Genomic DNA, 18348 nt, shown 5'->3' on the forward strand with positions numbered 1-18348 from the left:
TGGTTTCCCTTTGTGATGTGTCACTATTTCCAGAGATCCCAGGCAATCCCTCCAGAACAATACCCCCACCCCACTCCCTCCATGGAACAGGTGCAGTATCTGCCATTCCAGGACCCAGATTTGGAAATCATTTCCCAGGGCTTCACTGGGATGCTTCACTGAAAAAGAAGTCTCCTGCACATTTGGAGTTCTGGCTACTAAAAACTCATGTTAGCATGGGAGTCTCAACACTTACCACCTCCTTCCCCAGGGCAGCTTGAGGTCAAGGTCCAGGACAGAAGGGAAAGCAGGGAGAGTTGGCAATGCCTGTCCCAACCAGGGCAGGGACAGTCAACTCCTTGAACTGGAGGCAAGGAGAGAGGAGGGAAGGCATGGCCCCTGCAGTTCCCACTAAGGCCCACCCTGATATCCTCTTAGTACCAGTCAGCAAGGAGGGGAGATGAAGCCTTTTTATTAAGGTTAACACCAAGGAAAGCATTGAGAAGGAATACACAAAGGAGGGGGAGGGCACACAAAGTCACCACTTGAGGAGGTGGGAGGGCAGCACATCAGTAAAAGAACCTCAGGACAGCCACATGCTCCATGTCCTGGTTGGGGGAAGAGGGCGCCATGATAGCTTGGAGCTCGTAGAAGGGTCTGAAGCCCCCTGAACCTAACACCAGAGCCCCAAGCCCTGCCCCTGAGGGCTCACACACTAGTACACAAGTAGACACACACAACACACACAAGACATTATGAAGGCAACACCGAGAGGCAGTGGGCAAGGACATATTGACAGAAAAAGGAACTGAAGTTAAGCAGGTGTAGCCAGGAGAAACAGTTTTTGGCTGCGGCCCCAAGAGTCCCTCAAATGTCCCCTAAATCTGGGCTGCTGCTGAGCACCCCCGAGTCTCTGCCTGTGAACCGGGCTCTTTGTTCTCTAAGCCCCAGGGAGTGGAAAAGCAATCCCAGATGAAGTCAGTGACAAGGCAGGATCCGCTCTGCATGCAAAATCCTAGAGGTTGAGCTATTATGTCTTCATGCACATTCATAGCCAGCTCCTCCCAGCCCAGGGGCCCTTGGAACCCCATTCACCCAGATTCCTAGGGCTGCAGTTCCCTCCTCAAGCTTCCTTTACCAATCAGCAGCCGCAGAGATCTGTGAGGGGGAGAGGCTTCTGCAGAGCACTGAATATCTTGGATTTCAGCAGAAGGGTAAATTTCCTGTTGCCAGAACAAAATACCCCCAATTCCTTAATTTCCAGGTAAATTGTTAGAGATTATTTGCCATGGTCCTAGGTAAGTCCTTTTTCAGAATAGAAAAAGCAGAATTTTATTTACACAATTCACGGGTTCTCCTGTTGTCTGGGGAGGGGGAAAGGACAGGATAGGGGTGGATGGGAGTCCAGAGATGGGCGCTTTCTCTCCCGGAGCCTCACCTTTCCGCAGTTCGCTATAATTCGCTTAGTTGGGCAGAAAGAATTCTTGATGCTCCCAAAGTCCTTCACCCTACAAATCCTTCCTCGAGGGAGTCTCTCTCTGCCTGACCCACAAGAGCAGCTGTCCAAGTGAAGCATGCGGCACCGCGCCGTTCAGTCCCCTCGCGTCATGCACTCGGAAACCCAAAGACAGTCCGGGAAGGTAGTGCCCCACGGAGTCCCCTCACAGGGAGGCCTCGCCCTCCAGTTGCAGCAGGGTAATGTCGGGCATGTCGAGGGGCTCCACAAGTGGCCCGTCCCCCCCAAGGAGACCAGCACAGGGGCTCTCGGGGCGCTCACAGTGACTGGAGGGTGTGGCGAGGCTGGGCATCTCCTTCTCTTCTTCCTCGTCCTCCTCGTCCTCGGGATCGCGACCCAGCAAGCCGCTGTCCCCGATCCCAGGCGAAGGAGTCTCCGGCTCTTGGGGGTCGCTCTGGAAGCTCCCCTTGCCGCCGACCACGCCCAAGCCGCCCTGGCGGGGCGCAGTGGTCATAATCTGGCACATGGAGACGATGGCTCGCTGGTTGGCGCACACGTCGTCCGAGAGCACCTGGATGTGCGAGGCCTGCTCGTCCAGGGCCCCCCTCATGGCCCTCACGTCCTCAAACAGGGCTTGCAGCTGAGCTTTCAGGTGCTCCATCAGTTCCTTCATGCCGCCGTTGTACTCCCCGGAGATCACGTCCCCCACTGCCGGCACGGTGGACACCTCCAGGGGCGCCGGCATGTCGCCGCCGTCCTTGGTCATGATCTCCAGCAGACCGTCCTCCATTGAGTGGCAGAAGCGGGTGGCGGAGGCTCTGGGTCGCGTCCAGCCCGGCCTCCGGGGTGGGGGAGGGGGTGGAGGGGGAGAGGTCCCGGGAGGGGCTGGCGGGAGCCGAGGGAAGCGGAGGCTCCCGAGACTGGCGGGGAGCCGACGTGAGAGACGAGTCCTGGGCAGAGTGCGCGGGCAGGATCGCGGGAGGCCGAGAAGAGGCGGCGGGACGAGGACCCGGCGAGGGTCCCAGAGCCGGCGTCTCTTGGGATCGCCCCGGGACGAAAGTGCCCTGCCCTGCCTCGCCTCCCGGATCGCGCCCGTGTCAGCGCCGCCCTCTGGGCGCCACAAGCAGAGAGCGCCTGCCGGTTCCGTGGGTCACAGACGCGCTCGCGGAGGGGTCCGGGTCCAGGCTGAGGCCAGCGGCGCGTCGGACTCGGGACTCCCCCAGGCCATTACCGGGCAGCGCCCGCGAGTGTGGCAGCAGCAGCTGGGGTGGGTCTCCCGGGGGTGTCGCGGATGCTCCTCTGTTTCCAAGGAGACGCACGGCACGTAAATGACGTGTGTCTCCATGGTAACCAGGAAGTGGCGAAGAAAAAGGGAGGATGGCTGGAAGCTGCAGTGGGGCTCTGGAGTCTGGACTAGCGGGGTGGGGGGAGGAGAGGGGACGCTGCAGTGGCTTCGGCCAAGGCTGGAAAGAGCGTGTGGTTGCAGTGTTTAACAGGGAAGTATGAGAGAGCCGTCTGCTGCAGAAACCTCCAAGTCCGGGAGAGATCGTCCCTCCCCTAGCCGGGGTATGAGACCCAGCGAGACTGCCCTGGAAAGATTTTTCCAGCCCGCATTCCTTTCTCAGAGGATGGCGCTAAAGTCGAGTCCTGCCTCTCTGTCCTCCAGCGATGCGCAGGAAAGCGGAGAGGGTAGAGAGGCTGTTGCTAATGATCCCAGAGTTGAGCTGGGGCACGGTGGCGCTCTGGAGCCGGCCCCACCGGGCCTGGCGGTGCAGAGGCAGGAGGAGGGCACTACGGAGGTTTCTGCAGTAAATCAGCCCTCTAGCTATAGAAATCACCGGCGCTGGGGAAGGATGGGACTCCCTCCTTTATGAGACCCTACCGCTCCTACCCAGGTCTCTGGGAGTTTGTCCCGGATGGGGAGGCCAAGTGCTTAAGTTTTGAGAATGAAAGCTCCATAAGGGGAGAGATTTTTGTCTCCCCTGCACCCTCCATCACGGAATCCCCAGCTCCTAAAATAGTGCCTGCACCTAGTATGTAGATGCTTAATGTAGTTATTGAATGAATAACAAAAACCACCAAGTCCCATGCTCTCATCCAGAACTCCCCAAGCCAAACGTAGTGGGTTTTAGGAGACCTGAATTCAGTTTCGTTTCTGCCACTTATTCATTCAGCGACCTTGGCCACATCATTTTCCTCATCTGTTAGGGAATTGGACTGGATAATCTATAATACTATTTCTAATTCTGAATAACAGTCTGCATCATCTCACAGGTGAAAAGGTAAACTGTTGACCGTTGTGTGGAGGGTATGGATGGGGGGACTGCGTGTTAGAATAATTCCCGCTCTCTCTTTCAGTGCCCAAGTTCAGACATACACTGAGTATCCCCAACCTTTGTGACAAGCCCTTTCCCTATTTAAGGGGTGGAGCAGGAAGGGTGGAGGAAGAAGAAAAATTGTCTTTAATATATGTAGATGATTCCAGATTGAGAAGGAATCAGCACCTGGGCAGAGCACAATAATTAATCATGACCCTAGGAAATTAGGGAAGCCAAGTGATCAGAAGCCAAAAATGAAGTTCATAAGAATAAATCTGGGAAAGAGAAACAAACTATATCATTTCAAGATAGAGAAGAACTAGGTAAAGGTGAGTGTTTTGTAGACTGGCGGTTCAGTGACAGCAAATGTGTTACCTTTGGGTTTCCCTGGTTATGTGCTTGGTGATGAAGAGTGAGGCTGGCCCAGGGAAACTTTTTTGACACTAGAGGACTGCTTGGCCTATACCAATCTTACTGCTTTTAAAATAGAAACAAGTGGGGACTATCCTAAATGACCAGCAGCAGAATGTTTAAATAAACTAAGGCAAAATTGCTGATACATAAAGTATTATGCAGCCATTAGAAATTTGATTTCCCAAAACAAATATATGAACAAATTTTAAAAACACAGTATTGTATTTTCTGAAACTAATGATTTAATTCTATTTGCTTGCTCATTTCTTCCCTCATTCTACAGATTACCAGCACTCTCACCTTGGTTAGGACTCCTACCTCTGCTCTGTACCCCACACGTGGTAATTACACCTTAGATTACTCCTGAAACTCTGGCTCAAGAGAAGACAGAAATGCTTTTCCTTGGTTTCCATAAGCACAGCTGAAGTGGGCTGGTGTTTACAAAGATACTTTATTAAAAACTATAGGAAACCTAGAAATGGAAACAGAACACATGAAAACAGCTGAGCTTACACAGCATAAGTTTCTGATTATACTACAGCAAGCATGTTCTCAGGGCTTATAGGTCCAACCCTGCTTTCATCCTTCCGAGGAGAGCTCTGCTATAGCCAGAAAAGACTGGCATGGCTTTCAGACTTTCTGTCTAGGTCTGTTACTTTACATCTCTTGACAAGCACTTCACATGGAAGATTTCATCTTGCCAATTCACCCTTCAGGTATATCCCTACCTTCTACCTACAAAGAGTGACTCTGTCCCAGTGGGGGACCTCTCATTGTTGAAATCCCATAAGCTTACACTAAGCATAGCCCCCATACAGGAGGAGCTATGGTATGTCATCATACAAGGCCTTTTGCCACTATCTTGAGGATGTGAAGGCTTTCAGCATAAGATTACATCATGCTGTCCAGAGGTGCTGGCCATGAAGTCCACTGAGAGTACAAGGGATCTGAGCCCACAGGGAGGGGAAATTATTGGAGAAGCACAAAAGGCCATGGGAAACATGTGCAGAGATCAAGCAGTTTGGCTGGTCCAGTCAAGTTCCAGGTCAAACATTTGAGAGCCAAGGGTAGGTGGGAACTGGGGGAGTGGACCAGTAGCAGGATTTGAAAATATAGGAAGGTGGCTGGGTGCGGTGGCTCATGCCTGTAATCCCAGCACTGTGGGAGGCTGAGGTGGGCGGATCACTTAAGATCAGTAGTTTGAGACCAGCCTGGTCAACATAGTGAAGCCCTGTCTGTACTAAAAACACAAAAATTAGCTGGGCATGGTGGTGGGCACCTGTAATCCCAGCTACTCCAGAGGCTGAGGCAGGACAGTCGCTCAAACCCAGGAGGCAGAGGTTGCAGTGAGCCAAGATTGTGCCACTGCACTCCAGCCTGGGTGACAGAGCAAGACTTAGTCGAAAGAAAGAAAGAGAGAGAGAGAGAGAGAGAGAGAGAGAGAGAGAAAAGAAAGAAAGAAAGAAAGAAAGAAAGAGAAATAAAGAAGAAAGAAAGAAAAGAAAGAAAGAAGAAAGGAAAGAAAGAAGGAAAGAAAGAAAGAGAAAGAAAGAAAGGGAAAGGGAAGGGGAAGGGGAAGGAAAAGAAAAGAAAAGAGAAAAGAAAAGAAAAAGAAAATATAGGAAGGAGACATTGGTGCATCTGATAGAAAACCAGATCATTTCAGGAACTCTGTGTGAAAATGAGACAAGGTAGAAAAGTCTAGTCTCAGGAAAATAAGGAGAACAGAGGCAGAGCCTCAGTCGGCTAGCTGGGTTACAGGCCTGGGCCCTCTGGATCCCAATGCCCTATAGTTAGTTGCATGGGTCCATTTCCAAGCAAAAGGTGGCCAGATGTATACCCCAGCCATCCTACTAGAATATTCAGAGGAACTGCCACATAATAAGAGAATATAACCCCCGCACAGCTTCTGCTTCCTGCTTTTCTATTATCCTCTGGGAATCCCCTTAGCTATTCTCTTCCTTCATCCCACTCTTATCAATCTGTGATAGGGAGAGACCCTCATGCTATCTACATATAGGTTTCCATCAGGTACACCTAGTTTCAAACCTCATATTCTCACTAAAATTGGGATTTGGAAGAGGCTCTGCCATTTTCCTCTGTCTGGTGTCTCGTGTATCTCCAGTTTCTATTTTCTATAGCTGGTGTATTTTTTGCACTATAAATCTGATGATGCTGGCTAGACTCAGGTCTAGAGCAATGATTTAAAACAAGATATAGCTGACTGCTGTACCTTAGGCGCCAAATCCCAGACAGTATCCCCCAAATATAACTTTTATGAAGCTGAGCTGTTTTGTGGCCCATCACAGCTTGATATCACACTCAAACATATCCAATAGCCAAAAGAATTAAAAAGAAATTTAGATTTTTATTACAGTCTCTGGGCAAACTCTAAAGGGGTTTACATTCTTAGTGCACAGCGAAACATCTGAAACTTGTCTTCCTTCCTTCTCTATTTGTTCCACACATTATGGCATAGCTGTTGCTGCTGGTCTCTCTCTCCCCAAACACTCCCACACTTTCTCTCAAGCCTGGCCCTTGCTTTCTCACTCCCTGGCTGTCTTCACTTCTTGGATGTATTCTTTTTCTCTCCTCCAAGAAGCTTCCTGTCCTCACGTAAATCAGGCCAAGCTTATTTTAGCTCTTTTGATTCTGTTCCTCATTCCCCCAATCTGCATAAGTACTGGGAATCCCAGCTATCAATTACAGGGGTCTTCTCAGAGGATGAAAAAGATGGAGAGGCTGAGAATATTCGCATTGTTGTGGGTTTTGCCTGTCACATAGACTAGTTTTTCTCAGCACCAGAGAGTGGTTTAGCTGGCATTACAGCCAATCTGCTTTGTTCATCTCCCCGACGTTTGCACAGAGAAATGGACATGGTGGTTTGCAGAGACCCTCGGCCCTTATGAGCCTCTAACTGGAGAGGGGATCCAACTGTCCACACCCTCAAGATTATTTAGTGTCGTAGACATGGCCGTGTGGTGAGCCACCTACCCACACCTCACGTAAGGCCTGAACTACACTTCCAGTTGCTTGCTCTGTGACATCAAATTATTTTTAAGAGTCTTTAAGGCTACCCCTAACCTCTTATTTCTCTTCCATATTAATTTAACTCAGAGCAAGAATTCTAGGTGACCTTCCAACTTCTCATGCAATATGAATCTCCACTGACAATAACCCCCCATTCCAATTAAACCTGTTTTGCCAGTGTCATCCCATCTCCCCTTTCTGCACTGCCCCCTGCAGCAGCTTCTCTTAGATCAACACTTGCAGAGCCTTTTCCCCCTCTCAGTGCATATTCAAACATGTATTCAGTGTCACTGTGATGTCACCAGTTCCAACCCAAGTCTCTAGGTAGCTGGCCATGGACACAGAAACATTCAGAACTCCAGAACCACCAATGACCCCTGGTGCATGGCCTCAAGCACCTTCCATCTTTTCCATAAATTATTTTGCCCCCAGAAAGTTGCCATTTTTGCAACAGCCTGGTTTGGCCCCAAGTCAGGCACTGATAGTGCTGCACCACCTGAAAAACCAATTTCTAGTTCAATGGAGGCAATTTTGTTTGACCAATTGCCTCTCCCAGAGTATCAGTCCAATTTGAAGGAAATCATGTCCAAATATCTATGGTAGGATAGGGACTATGATATGTGTGCCATAAACTTCCCTTCTTTTAAAGGTATTTTTAGGAATTTAATGTCCCTCATAGCTGACTTATGCAAACTTCCAGGCCCTTCCTTGCCTGTCATATCTTGAGGAAGTCTGTGCTATTCTATCCTACGCAATTCTACAAAACTTTGTAGGTCTCCCTGTTACTAATACATTTAGTTATACTAAGTCCATCCCTCTCAGAGGCCCCCCCAAATAGTGTCAAAAGTTATTTCTACCACATTCTCAAGGGCCAGCGAGGCACTATCAGTTACAGTTTAGCAGCCACTGTGAGGGTGCATTCTGTTTCCATTGCCCAAACACAAATGGAGACTATACTGACTATACTAGTATTTGTGATGATACCATGGACAGGGGCCCCAAAATGTAATCCATGTCTTCAAAGTACTGTAGAAGTGCTGGATCTTAGGCAAAAGTGAGGAGAAGGACCCTTTCCCCCAACTTTTCCACCTAGAACCCCGAGGCCCCTATTTTAAGAAGTCTTGCATGAAAATAGCTCCATCTTCTACGGTTGACCACTCGTTCACAGTTCATAGGCACAATGCCTGCTCTTTTGTTTGTTTTAAAGCACCAGGATCACTTTCATGCTGGAACTCTAATCCTTTTGCTTTGCTTTATTCTTCTCCACACCAGTTATCAATATCTGTTATCCTGTATTTTTGTTTATTTATTTTATGTCTTATTTATTTATCTTTTACTCCCAACTAGGGTGTAAGATCCATTAGAGCAGGGGGTTTGTTTTCTTCACTGCCTTATCTGTAGCACCTAGAATAGTGCCTGGCACATGGCAGATGCTCAATAAATATGTGTTGAATAGATGAATGAATGAAGTCTAAATCCATACCTAGAAAAAGAAACAACTCCCTTAAGGACATGTAGTCTGCAAAGCTCCAACTCTGCCTTTTCTTCGAGAACATTTTAGCTTTTTCAGTTTCAACCATCTACTTTGGTAATCTTGGGCTTATGGTCACACTATTAACTGGCCCTGTTGGTGGCCTTTCTTGAACAAAGGAATACTTACTTCAGAGACAAATGGAAGTCTCTATTTCTTACAAAATAGAAAAGTGCTTGCAGCTTTGAAATGACAGCTGTCACCACCCCTCTAACCTCCCTTGGGATATTCCACCACTATCCCCATCGAAGTCTCAAAGATACCAGGGCCAAGTTTTGTCAGAACTCGGGGTCAAAGAAATGCACGCTCTCTGCTCCCCTCAGCATTACCTGGGAATGGGATGATATCAAGCCTGTATCGTCATACTGCATGGTAAGGAGAACTCCTGATTTATATTCTTATTCTGGTGGAGACAGCCTCAGAAAAAGTACCCTGTTTCTGGTTGTAAGATTAGTAGCTAACTGAGAAAGGGACATTATGAACATAGAGATTACTATGCTTTAAAGCTTGTGTATGTCTTCTCTTTGTGTTCCTAAACTGGTAGACTATGGTGATTTAGGGTAGTGTTATCACCGAGTTACATATTTTACTGTAATAAAATTGAGTCCTTCTTGTCCCTTGCTGCCTCCTTTCCTTGCTTCTGTTCTAAAACCAAACCAGACAAAAACTCCCCATATTGATCAAATATATAACAAAAAATACGTAAAGATCAGCTTTCCCAGCATAGTAAAACTAAATTAAAACCAAACAGCAAACATGGATCAGAAAAATACTATTCCAGAAATTGAGGTTAGTCTCTAAACAACCTAAGTGAGACATTTTTAGTAAGGTCTTGTTATTCTCCACAGTGTTGCCTGGGTCTCTAAGACGCAGAAGGGAACAGTATGTCAGGTTTACTGGTAATTGCCTGGATCAAATGAGTTAAACTGGGATAGATTCTCCTCAGAGGATGATCCTGAGTCACATATCCAATCTCTCATTCATCCCAGTTCATCCATCGCCATATCACACATGGGCTTCCAGCTGCTTCTTATACTATTAAAAACCAATTCCCTCTTACCAAAGGCATTAGTAGTTTTGCTGCTCATTAGAACAATGAGTATCATCCAAGACACCTCCAGGTATATTAAATGATAAACTGCTCACAATTTCACAATATTCACACTGAAATCACTGAGTTTAAACTGCAGGGAGGTCTGTGGGACATAAGCTTCTCTGCTTCATACTTGTGGACTTAAACTAGTGTGTTAGGGGAGAGTCTCTTCCTAGAAAGGAGAGATTGTGGAGAAAGATTCTAAGAGATGGAGATGATGTAATTTGAAACTTACTGCTGTAATTTGAGACCTAAGACCTAATGGAAGAAAGCAAATAGTCAACAAATGTGAGAGAAGGAAAAGCTAGAAAGAACTTCTCAAAGGATTTGTAACTCTGAGACAAACTAGCATTATTCCTACTTCCACTGTGAGGTCAAGATGCAGGATAAAGCATTTAGGTTAGATTTCTTAAAGAACTTGAGAGTGATGGATGTGTGAGAGAGGAACGAGCCTGTATTTCCTCTCCAGGAAGCCTTGAAAACCAGAAGACAGTCTTACTTGTCTGAGTTTAGCTTGGGAAAAAACAGATTTACATATCCCTGAGACCAGCTCTGTGCTATTTCAGCAATTCTACCTCCCACATTTTAACTCCAAACCAAAAGTTGAATGAATCCTGAAATGATTGCATGTTTTTCACAATAGGAAGATTACCACAGTCTCTTAATACCCTCAGATGCTTCTCTAATCCATTTTCTTCTCCCTATTTCCCCAAGCAATGCCATACTCAGGCCCTTGCAATCTCCTGCCTGGAAGACTGTTCCTCTGCTACCTGTGACTAGAGGCTAGCAGATTGGACAGTGCAGCTCTAGGATTTACAATATACACCTGTAACATATCATAGTCTACTTTTAGATAGTGTAAAAATCTTATAACAATTTACTTTCAGTTTCTCCCTTACGTTTTTTATTGTTTTTGTCATACATATTGCTTCTACGTATGCTAACACCCAACCGGATTTTTATTATTTCTACTTTAAATAGTCATTTATTTTTTTTCAAGAGATTAAAAAGTGAGAGGTTGGGTGCAGTGGCTTACATCTACAATCCCAGCACTTTGGAAGGCCAAGGTGGGAGGATCACTGGAGCCCAGGAGTTCAAGACCAGCCTGGACAACATGGTGAAACCCCATAAATACAAAAATTAGCCGGGCATGGTGGCACGCACTTGTAGTGCCAGCTACCAAGGAGGCTGAGGGAGTAGGATTGTTTGAGCCTGGGAGGTCGAGGCTGCAGTGAGCCGTGATCGCACCATTGTACGCCAGCCTGGGTGACAGAGCAAGACTCTGTTTTAAATAAATAAATAGAAAATGTTTTAACTATTTTACTTATATTTATTACTTTTCATACTCTATCTTTTTATATTAATCAAATTTTTGTTATTATTTTTCTTTTGCCTGAAGAACTTCGTTTAACATTTCACCTTTGTTGGTGTAAAAAGTCTTTATTTCACCTTTATTTTTGAAAGACATTTTTGCGAGGTAGAAAAAATTCTGGCTCAATCTTGTCTTTCACTTTACATAGCTTTTATAAGAAATCTGTTGGCATTTTTTTTTTATTCCTCTACATCAGGGATGGCAAACCTTTCATAAACGTCCATATAGTAAATCTTTTAGGCTTTGGAAGCCATACGGTCTCTGTTGCAACTACCAACTCTGCCACTGTAACACAGAAACAGCCATAGCAAATACATAAATGAGTGTGTATGGCTGTGTTCCACTAAAACTTTTTTTTGCAGAAATAAGAAGTGATCTAGATTTGACCCAGGGGTCACAGTTTACCAATCCCTGCTGTATATATAATGTGTCTTTTTCTTTCTTTTTTTTTTTTTTTGAGACGGAGTTTCGCTCTTGTTGCCCAGGCTGGTGTGCAATGGCACGATCTCGGCTCATCGCAACCTCTGCCTCCTGAGTTCAAGCGATTCTGCTGCCTCAGTCTCCTGAGTAGCTGGAATTATAGGCATGCGCCACCATGCCCAGCTAATTTTATATTTTTAGTAGAGATGGGGTTTCTCCATGTGGGTCAGGCTGGTCTCAAACTCCCGACCTCAGGTGATCTGCCTGCCTCGGCCTCCCAAAGTGCTGGGATTACAGGCATGAGCAACTGCGCCTGGCCTATGTATCTTTTTCATCTGGCTGCTTTTAGAATTTTTGTCTTTATCCTTGGTTTGTAGCAACTTGGTTATGATGTGCATGGGAATGGTTTTCTTTGTTTATTCTGCCTGGATTTTATTGAGCTTTCAAATTTGGAAAAATGTTAGCTTTCATTATTATTATTATTATTATTTTTTTTTTTTTTTGAGATGAAGCCTCACTCTCTCTCCCTGGCTGGAGTGCAGTGGCACAATCTTGGCTCACTGCAATCTCCACCTCCAGGTTCAAGCGATTCTCCTGTCTCAGCCTCCCGAGTAGCTAAGGTTACAGGCACCCACAACCATGGCAGGCTAATTTTTGTATTTTTAGTAGAGACTGGGTTTCATCATGTTGGCCAGGCCGGTCTCCAACTCCTGACCTCAAATGATCCACCCGTCTCAGCCTCCCAAAGTGCTGGGGTTACAGGCATGAGCCACCGTGCCCAGCCTTAGCCATTATTTAAAAATATACTTTCATTTTTTTTGGAGACGGAGTTTTGGTCTTGTCACCCAGGTTGGAGTGCAGTGGCGCCATCTCAGCTCACTGCAACCTCCGCCTCCCAGGTTCAAGTCATTCTCCTGCCTCAGCCTCCCAAGTAGCTGGGATTACAGGCACCCACCACCATGCCTGGCTAATTTTTGTATTTTTAGTAGAGACAGGGTTTCACCAGGTTGGCCAGGATGGTCTCGAACTCCTGACCTCAGGTGATCCACCTACGTCGGCCTCCCAAACTGCTGGGATTACAGGCATGAGCCACCACGCCTGGCCATATTTTTAAATATACATTCTTAGCCCATGGCTCTTCTGAAATGTCAATTGCATTATGTTAAAATATTTGATATACCACACAGAGCACTTTTGCATTGGTCCTTTCTTTTTCAATCTTTTCTTTTCTCTCTGTGCTTCATTTTGAATAGCTTCTATGTCTTCAAGTTCCCTGATTCTTGTCTTCCATAGTCTATAATTTGCTATAAATTTTCTGTGAATACTTCAAATGTTATTTATTTAAAAATTTGATAATCCTGGCCTTCATTGTCTAGAAACAGGCATATTTCAAATCATATTTAAATTAATAATTTGCAACAAGTTCCTGATGTTTTACAATCCTTTCACACTTGTGGAAATTCTTCCAAATGCATTAAGCAATACTATTTTTTGTCTGGTTAGATGGGATTCCTAACCGGGCCCACTTTCTGGCACATTTGCTATCAATTTCTCTGAAAACAAGATCTTGAGAGCAGTGCCAAATCCTGAGCCTGAAGCTTTCCCCACAGTTGACATTTAAACCAACCAACACAATCCCTATTTTTTGAAACGCTTCTATAATGCAGCCTAAAATCTGTCTTTAGTTACTTTGCTGTTTCTTCCATCTCAAGCCAAAAAAATTTAAATAAGAATTCCATTGGCCGGGTGCGGTGGCTCACACCTGTAATCCCAGCACTTTGGGAGGCTGAGGCGGGCAGATCACAAGGTCAGGAGATCGAGACCATCCTAGCTAACATGGTGAAACCCCGTCTGTACTAAAAAATAAAAAAAAATTAGCCGGGCGTGGTGGCAGGGGCCTGTAGTCCCAGGTACTCGGGAGGCTGAGGCAGGAGAATGGCGTGAACCCGGCAGGCAGAGCATGCAGTGAGCCAAGATCGCGCCACTGCACTCCAGCCTGGGTGACAGAGCGAGACTTCGTCTCAAAAAAAAAAAAAAAAGAAAAAAGAAAGAAAGAAAAAAGAAAAAAAGATAAAAAAAAAGAAAAAAAAAGAATTCCATCAAAATACAAAAGAAATGATTTGACTTCCTAAAATATTTCCAGAGGCAACTTTTTGTTTTCTGAATCTTGAACTTAATTTCCAATGAATAGTTGAAAATCTGGATGCTTAGAGAGTGGTTGCATTTTAGATTAAGGCCTTAATTTTATTAAGCAGAGAAAATACAAGTTCTTGAGCCTTCTTGGGGCTTCCCCTTCAGTCAAAATGCCATCAAACCTCTGATGGAATTCTGTGATGTGTGTCCCCATTTCTTTTCCAAATAAGTATGTTGATGTTTTTGTTGTTGGGTTTTTGTTTTGTTTTGTTTTGTTTTGTTTTTGAGATGGAGTCTCATTCTGTTGCCCAGGCTGGAGTGCAGTGGCATGATCTCAGCTCACTGCAGCCTCTGCCACCCAGGTTCATGTGACTTTCCTGCCTTAGCCTCTGAGTAGGTGGGACTGCAGGCACGCCATGCCCGGTTAATTATTTGTATTTTTAGTAGAGATGGGGTTTCACCATGTTGGCCAGGCTGGTCTCGAACTCCTGACCTCAGGTTACCTGCTTGCCTTGGCCTCCCAAAGTGCTGGGATTACCGGCGTGAAACACTGCGCCAGGCCAAGTACCTTATAAATGCTATCTTGCACTCAAATGCACATTCTTGCTCACATGTAGTCCAGATATAAGTCTGTAGAATGCTCTTTTTATATGCAGAGTCCTTTTGTCCAACTGTGAAAAATGTTCTGCTCACACTTCCCTTGATAGAAGTGCCAAAATATTTAAAGGTCTTTTGTCTGTAATTTGAAAGTCTTCCTCATAGATCATGATATCCCGTATCTTCCAAGCATCTGGCACCTGTAATTCTCAGGATTAAGGTACGATCTATATATTCAGCATCAGGGTGCCGTATGACATCAGCTTCACAGACGTTGTCTGAGGAGTCATCTTGCTTGGTCCACTGAAGAACAGTCTTTTGTGTTTTCCCGCTCAGAGATTCATCCACAGATCCAAGTTGTTCAGCTTGTCCATAGTCTTCAGTGAGATTACTGGCATCTTCAGAACACTTGTAGCTGGCAGATTTTATTTAAACACTAGATGTTTAACTTATTTGATTTCACATTTTTATTGCTTCTTACACTAAACTTGCTTTATCTTATAAAATACATAAAATAGTTTTATAATACCACTATTAGAAGTAACAATAAAATTACAGAATGAAGCTTAAGAGTTCTTTGTAGTTTGTTTTGTTCCTAGAATATATTTCACTAGGGAAAGACAAAGTCTTGTGTTTAAAAGTCATTTGAAATAAATCTTTCTTTTTGGTTATGTTACCAACCTCATAAACACTTAGCTTTATTTATTTCACTTGTTTCAATTTTAGGGATTGTTCTTTTTTCTCTTTTAGGTTTAACTTAATTTTTGAATATATTAAATGATTACATGATTCTAAAGTCGAAACTACATAAAAAGGTATACTCAGCCGTATCTCCCTTCCATTTCTTTCTTTCTTTTTTTTTTTTCTGTGACAGAGTCTCACTTTGTTGCCCAGGCTAGAGTGCAGTGGTGTGATCTCAGCTCACTGCAACCTCTGCCTCCCAGGTTCAAGTGATTCTCCTGCCTCAGCCTCCCAAGTAGCTGGGATTACAGGCATGCAACAACATGTTCGGCTAATTTTGTATTTTTAGTAAAAATGGGATTTCATCATGTTGGCCAGGCTGGTCTTGAACTCCTGGCTTCAGGTGATCCACCCACCTCAGCCTCCCAAAGTGCTGTGATTACAGGCGTGAGCCATCATGCTGGCCTCTCCCATTTCCATCCATTTTCCTTCCCTACTCTTGTGTAGATAACCATTTTTATTACTTTTATATTTACTAGTCTTTTATTGCTTTTATCTTTCCAATGCTTCATTTTGCACGAAAGTAGCTTCTCATAAAATATTGTGGCTATCATTCTAGAGCAACACATACAGATATTCCTCATGTTTATGGGTTCATAGTACTCCACTATATACTACAGTTTATTTAACCACTCAACTGCTCCCCTATTGATGGATATTTGGGGAGTTTCTAGACTTTTGTCATTCAAAATACCACAATGAATACTAGCCTTGTGTATATATTATTTCTTTTTTTTTTTTTTTTTTTTGAGATGGAGTCTCGCTCTGTCACCCAGGCTGGAGTGCAGTGGCGCGATCTCGGCTCACTGCAAGCTCCTCCTCCCGGGTTCACGCCATTCTCCTGCCTCGGCCTCTCCGAGTAGCTGGGACTTAAAGGCGCCTGCCACCACGCCCAGCTAATTTTTTGTATTTTTAGTAGAGATGGGGTTTCACCGTGGTCTCGATCTCCTGACCTCGTGATCCACCCGCCTTGGCCTCCCGAAGTGCTGGGATTACAAGGGTGAGCCACCGCACCAGGCCGTGTATATATTATTTCAAATTTGTACAGAAGTACTTTTAGTGTAGAGTCCCCAAAAATATCATTGCTGGGTTAAAGGACAAATTAATCCATTTGTAATTTTGCTAGATTGTACTAAATTCCCTTCCTTAAGGACTGTATCACTCTATACTTCTACCAGTAGCATATCACTGTGTCTCTTTTCCCTAGAGTTTTAGCAACAAAGTGTACTCTCAAACTTTTGAATTTTTGCCAACACAATAAGAAATGCTGTTTCAATGTAATGTAATTTGCCTTTCTTTTTTCAGTGAGTTGTACATGTTTTACTATTTTAAGGGCCACTTGCATGAATTGTTTCTATCTGTTCATGTCTTGTGCTCATTTTTCTACTGGATCTGTGTCTTTTTATTTCTCAGAGCTCCTGTAAATTAGGGAGATTAGTTTTTATTCTATTGTAAAAATTGCGATTGTTTTGTCCAGTGACTCATTTGTCTTTGGCTTTGCTTATGGTATTTGGGCCACACATTTTTTAAAAAACTATATATAATAGAATTGGGTGGCTGGGGAATTCATGTGTAGATCAGAGTGGAAGCAGGTGTGAGAGGGTCCAGCAGAAGAAAACATGGCAGCCAAAGTGTTTGAGTCCATCGGCAAGTTTGGCCCGGCCTTAGCTGTTGCAGGAGGCGTGGTGAACTCCGCCTTATATAATGTGTATGCTGGGCGGCAGAGCTGTCATCTTTGACCGATTCCGTGGAGTACAGGACATTGTGGTGGGGGAAGAGACTCACTTTCTCATCCCATGGGTACAGAAACCAATTATCTTTGACTGCCATTCTCCACCTCGTAATGTACCAGTCATCACTGGTAGCAAAGATTTACAGAATGTCAACATCACACTGCGCATCATCTTCCGGCCCATCGTTAGCCAGCTTCCTCGCATCTTCAGCATCGGAGACGACTATGACGAGCGTGTGCTGACGTCCATCACGACCAAGGTCCTCAAGTCAGTGGTGGCTAGCTTCGATGCTGGAGAAGTAATCACCCAGAGAGAGTTGGTCTCCAGGCAGGTGAACAACGACCTTACGGAGCAAGCAGCCACCTTTGGGCTCATCCTGGACGACGTGTCCTTGACACATCTGACCTTCGGGAAGGAATTCACAGAAGCGTTATAAGCCAAACAGGTGGCTCAGCAGGAAGCAGAGAGGGCCAGATCTGTGGTGGAAACGGCTGAGCAGCAGAAAAAGGCAGCCATCATCTCTGCTGCGGGCGACTCCAAGGCAGCCGAGCTGATTGATTGCCAACTCACTGGCCACCGCAGGAGACGGCCTGAGCTGCCCAAGCTGGAAGCTGCGGAGGACATCGCGTAACAGCTCTCACGCTCTCAGAGCATGATCTACCTGCTGGCGGGGCAGACCGTGCTCCTCTGGCTGCTCCAGTGAGGGCCTGCCCACTCTGCCTGCACCTCCGCGGGCCAATTGAGCCATAGCCCCGATGATTCTTAACACCACCGCCCACCCCCTCCACCCCAAAAATCACTGTGAAATTTCATGATTGGCTTAAAGTGAAGGAAATAAAGGTAAAATAACATATATATATACATATATATGTAATAGAATTGACTAGTCTTTTATCGATTCTGGGTTTTGAGACATAGGAATGCTTTGCCCGCTATTCCCAGGGATGCATGGGTAGTTTACACAGAAATCTACACATGCCTTCTTCTAGACTTGTAGAGTTTCCATGTAGTCATGTTTAGCTAACCAAGCCACGTGGAGTTTTTCTTGGATGTGCAGTATAAGCTATGGATCCAATGTTACCTTCTTCCACATGGTACCCAGTTGTCTCAACAGCATATATTTTTAAAGTCCATTTTTCACATTGTTTTATAATGTCTAACACACATTAAATTTTTATATGTACTTGGATTGATGCCTAGACTTTCTACTATGTTCCATTAGTGTGTCTGTCTATATGCACCAATTTTATACTAGTTTGATTATGAAGGTTTTGCAATATCTTAAATGTCCGATAAGACTGGCCCTTCCTCATTGCTCTTCTTTTCAGGACTTTCTTGGATATTCTTGTGTATTTCTTCCATATGAACTTAAGAATCAATTTGTATAACTAAAAAACAAAGTGAAACAAAAAAAATCCTTGGCTTTTTTATTGCAATAATGTTAAATTTACAAACTCATTTAGAATGTCTTTCATTTTTTTCGGGTCTATTTTATGTCTCTGAAGCTATTATATTAATAGTTTTCCTCATA

The 18348-nt window shown here is 44.9% G+C and overlaps 1 protein-coding gene and 2 pseudogenes across 1 annotated transcript; 1 reads left to right on the top strand and 2 right to left on the bottom strand.

Moving 5' to 3' along the window:
* Positions 1–431: 431 nt before the first annotated feature.
* On the bottom strand, positions 432–2802 carry CCDC184 (coiled-coil domain containing 184). Its single transcript, XM_019037767.4, has one exon. The coding sequence runs from the start codon at positions 2223–2225 to the stop codon at positions 1641–1643; it is 585 nt and encodes a 194-aa protein (XP_018893312.1). The 5' UTR covers positions 2226–2802; the 3' UTR covers positions 432–1640.
* A 10200-nt stretch (positions 2803–13002) lies between these two features.
* LOC101135961 (ERO1-like protein alpha) lies at positions 13003–14769 on the bottom strand (annotated as a pseudogene).
* A 1892-nt stretch (positions 14770–16661) lies between these two features.
* LOC101135603 (prohibitin 1-like) lies at positions 16662–17520 on the top strand (annotated as a pseudogene).
* The last annotated feature ends 828 nt before the right edge of the window (positions 17521–18348 follow it).

Source organism: Gorilla gorilla, chromosome 10, assembly GCF_029281585.2.
Source record: "Gorilla gorilla gorilla isolate KB3781 chromosome 10, NHGRI_mGorGor1-v2.1_pri, whole genome shotgun sequence".
Classification (NCBI taxonomy): Eukaryota; Metazoa; Chordata; class Mammalia; order Primates; family Hominidae; genus Gorilla; species Gorilla gorilla.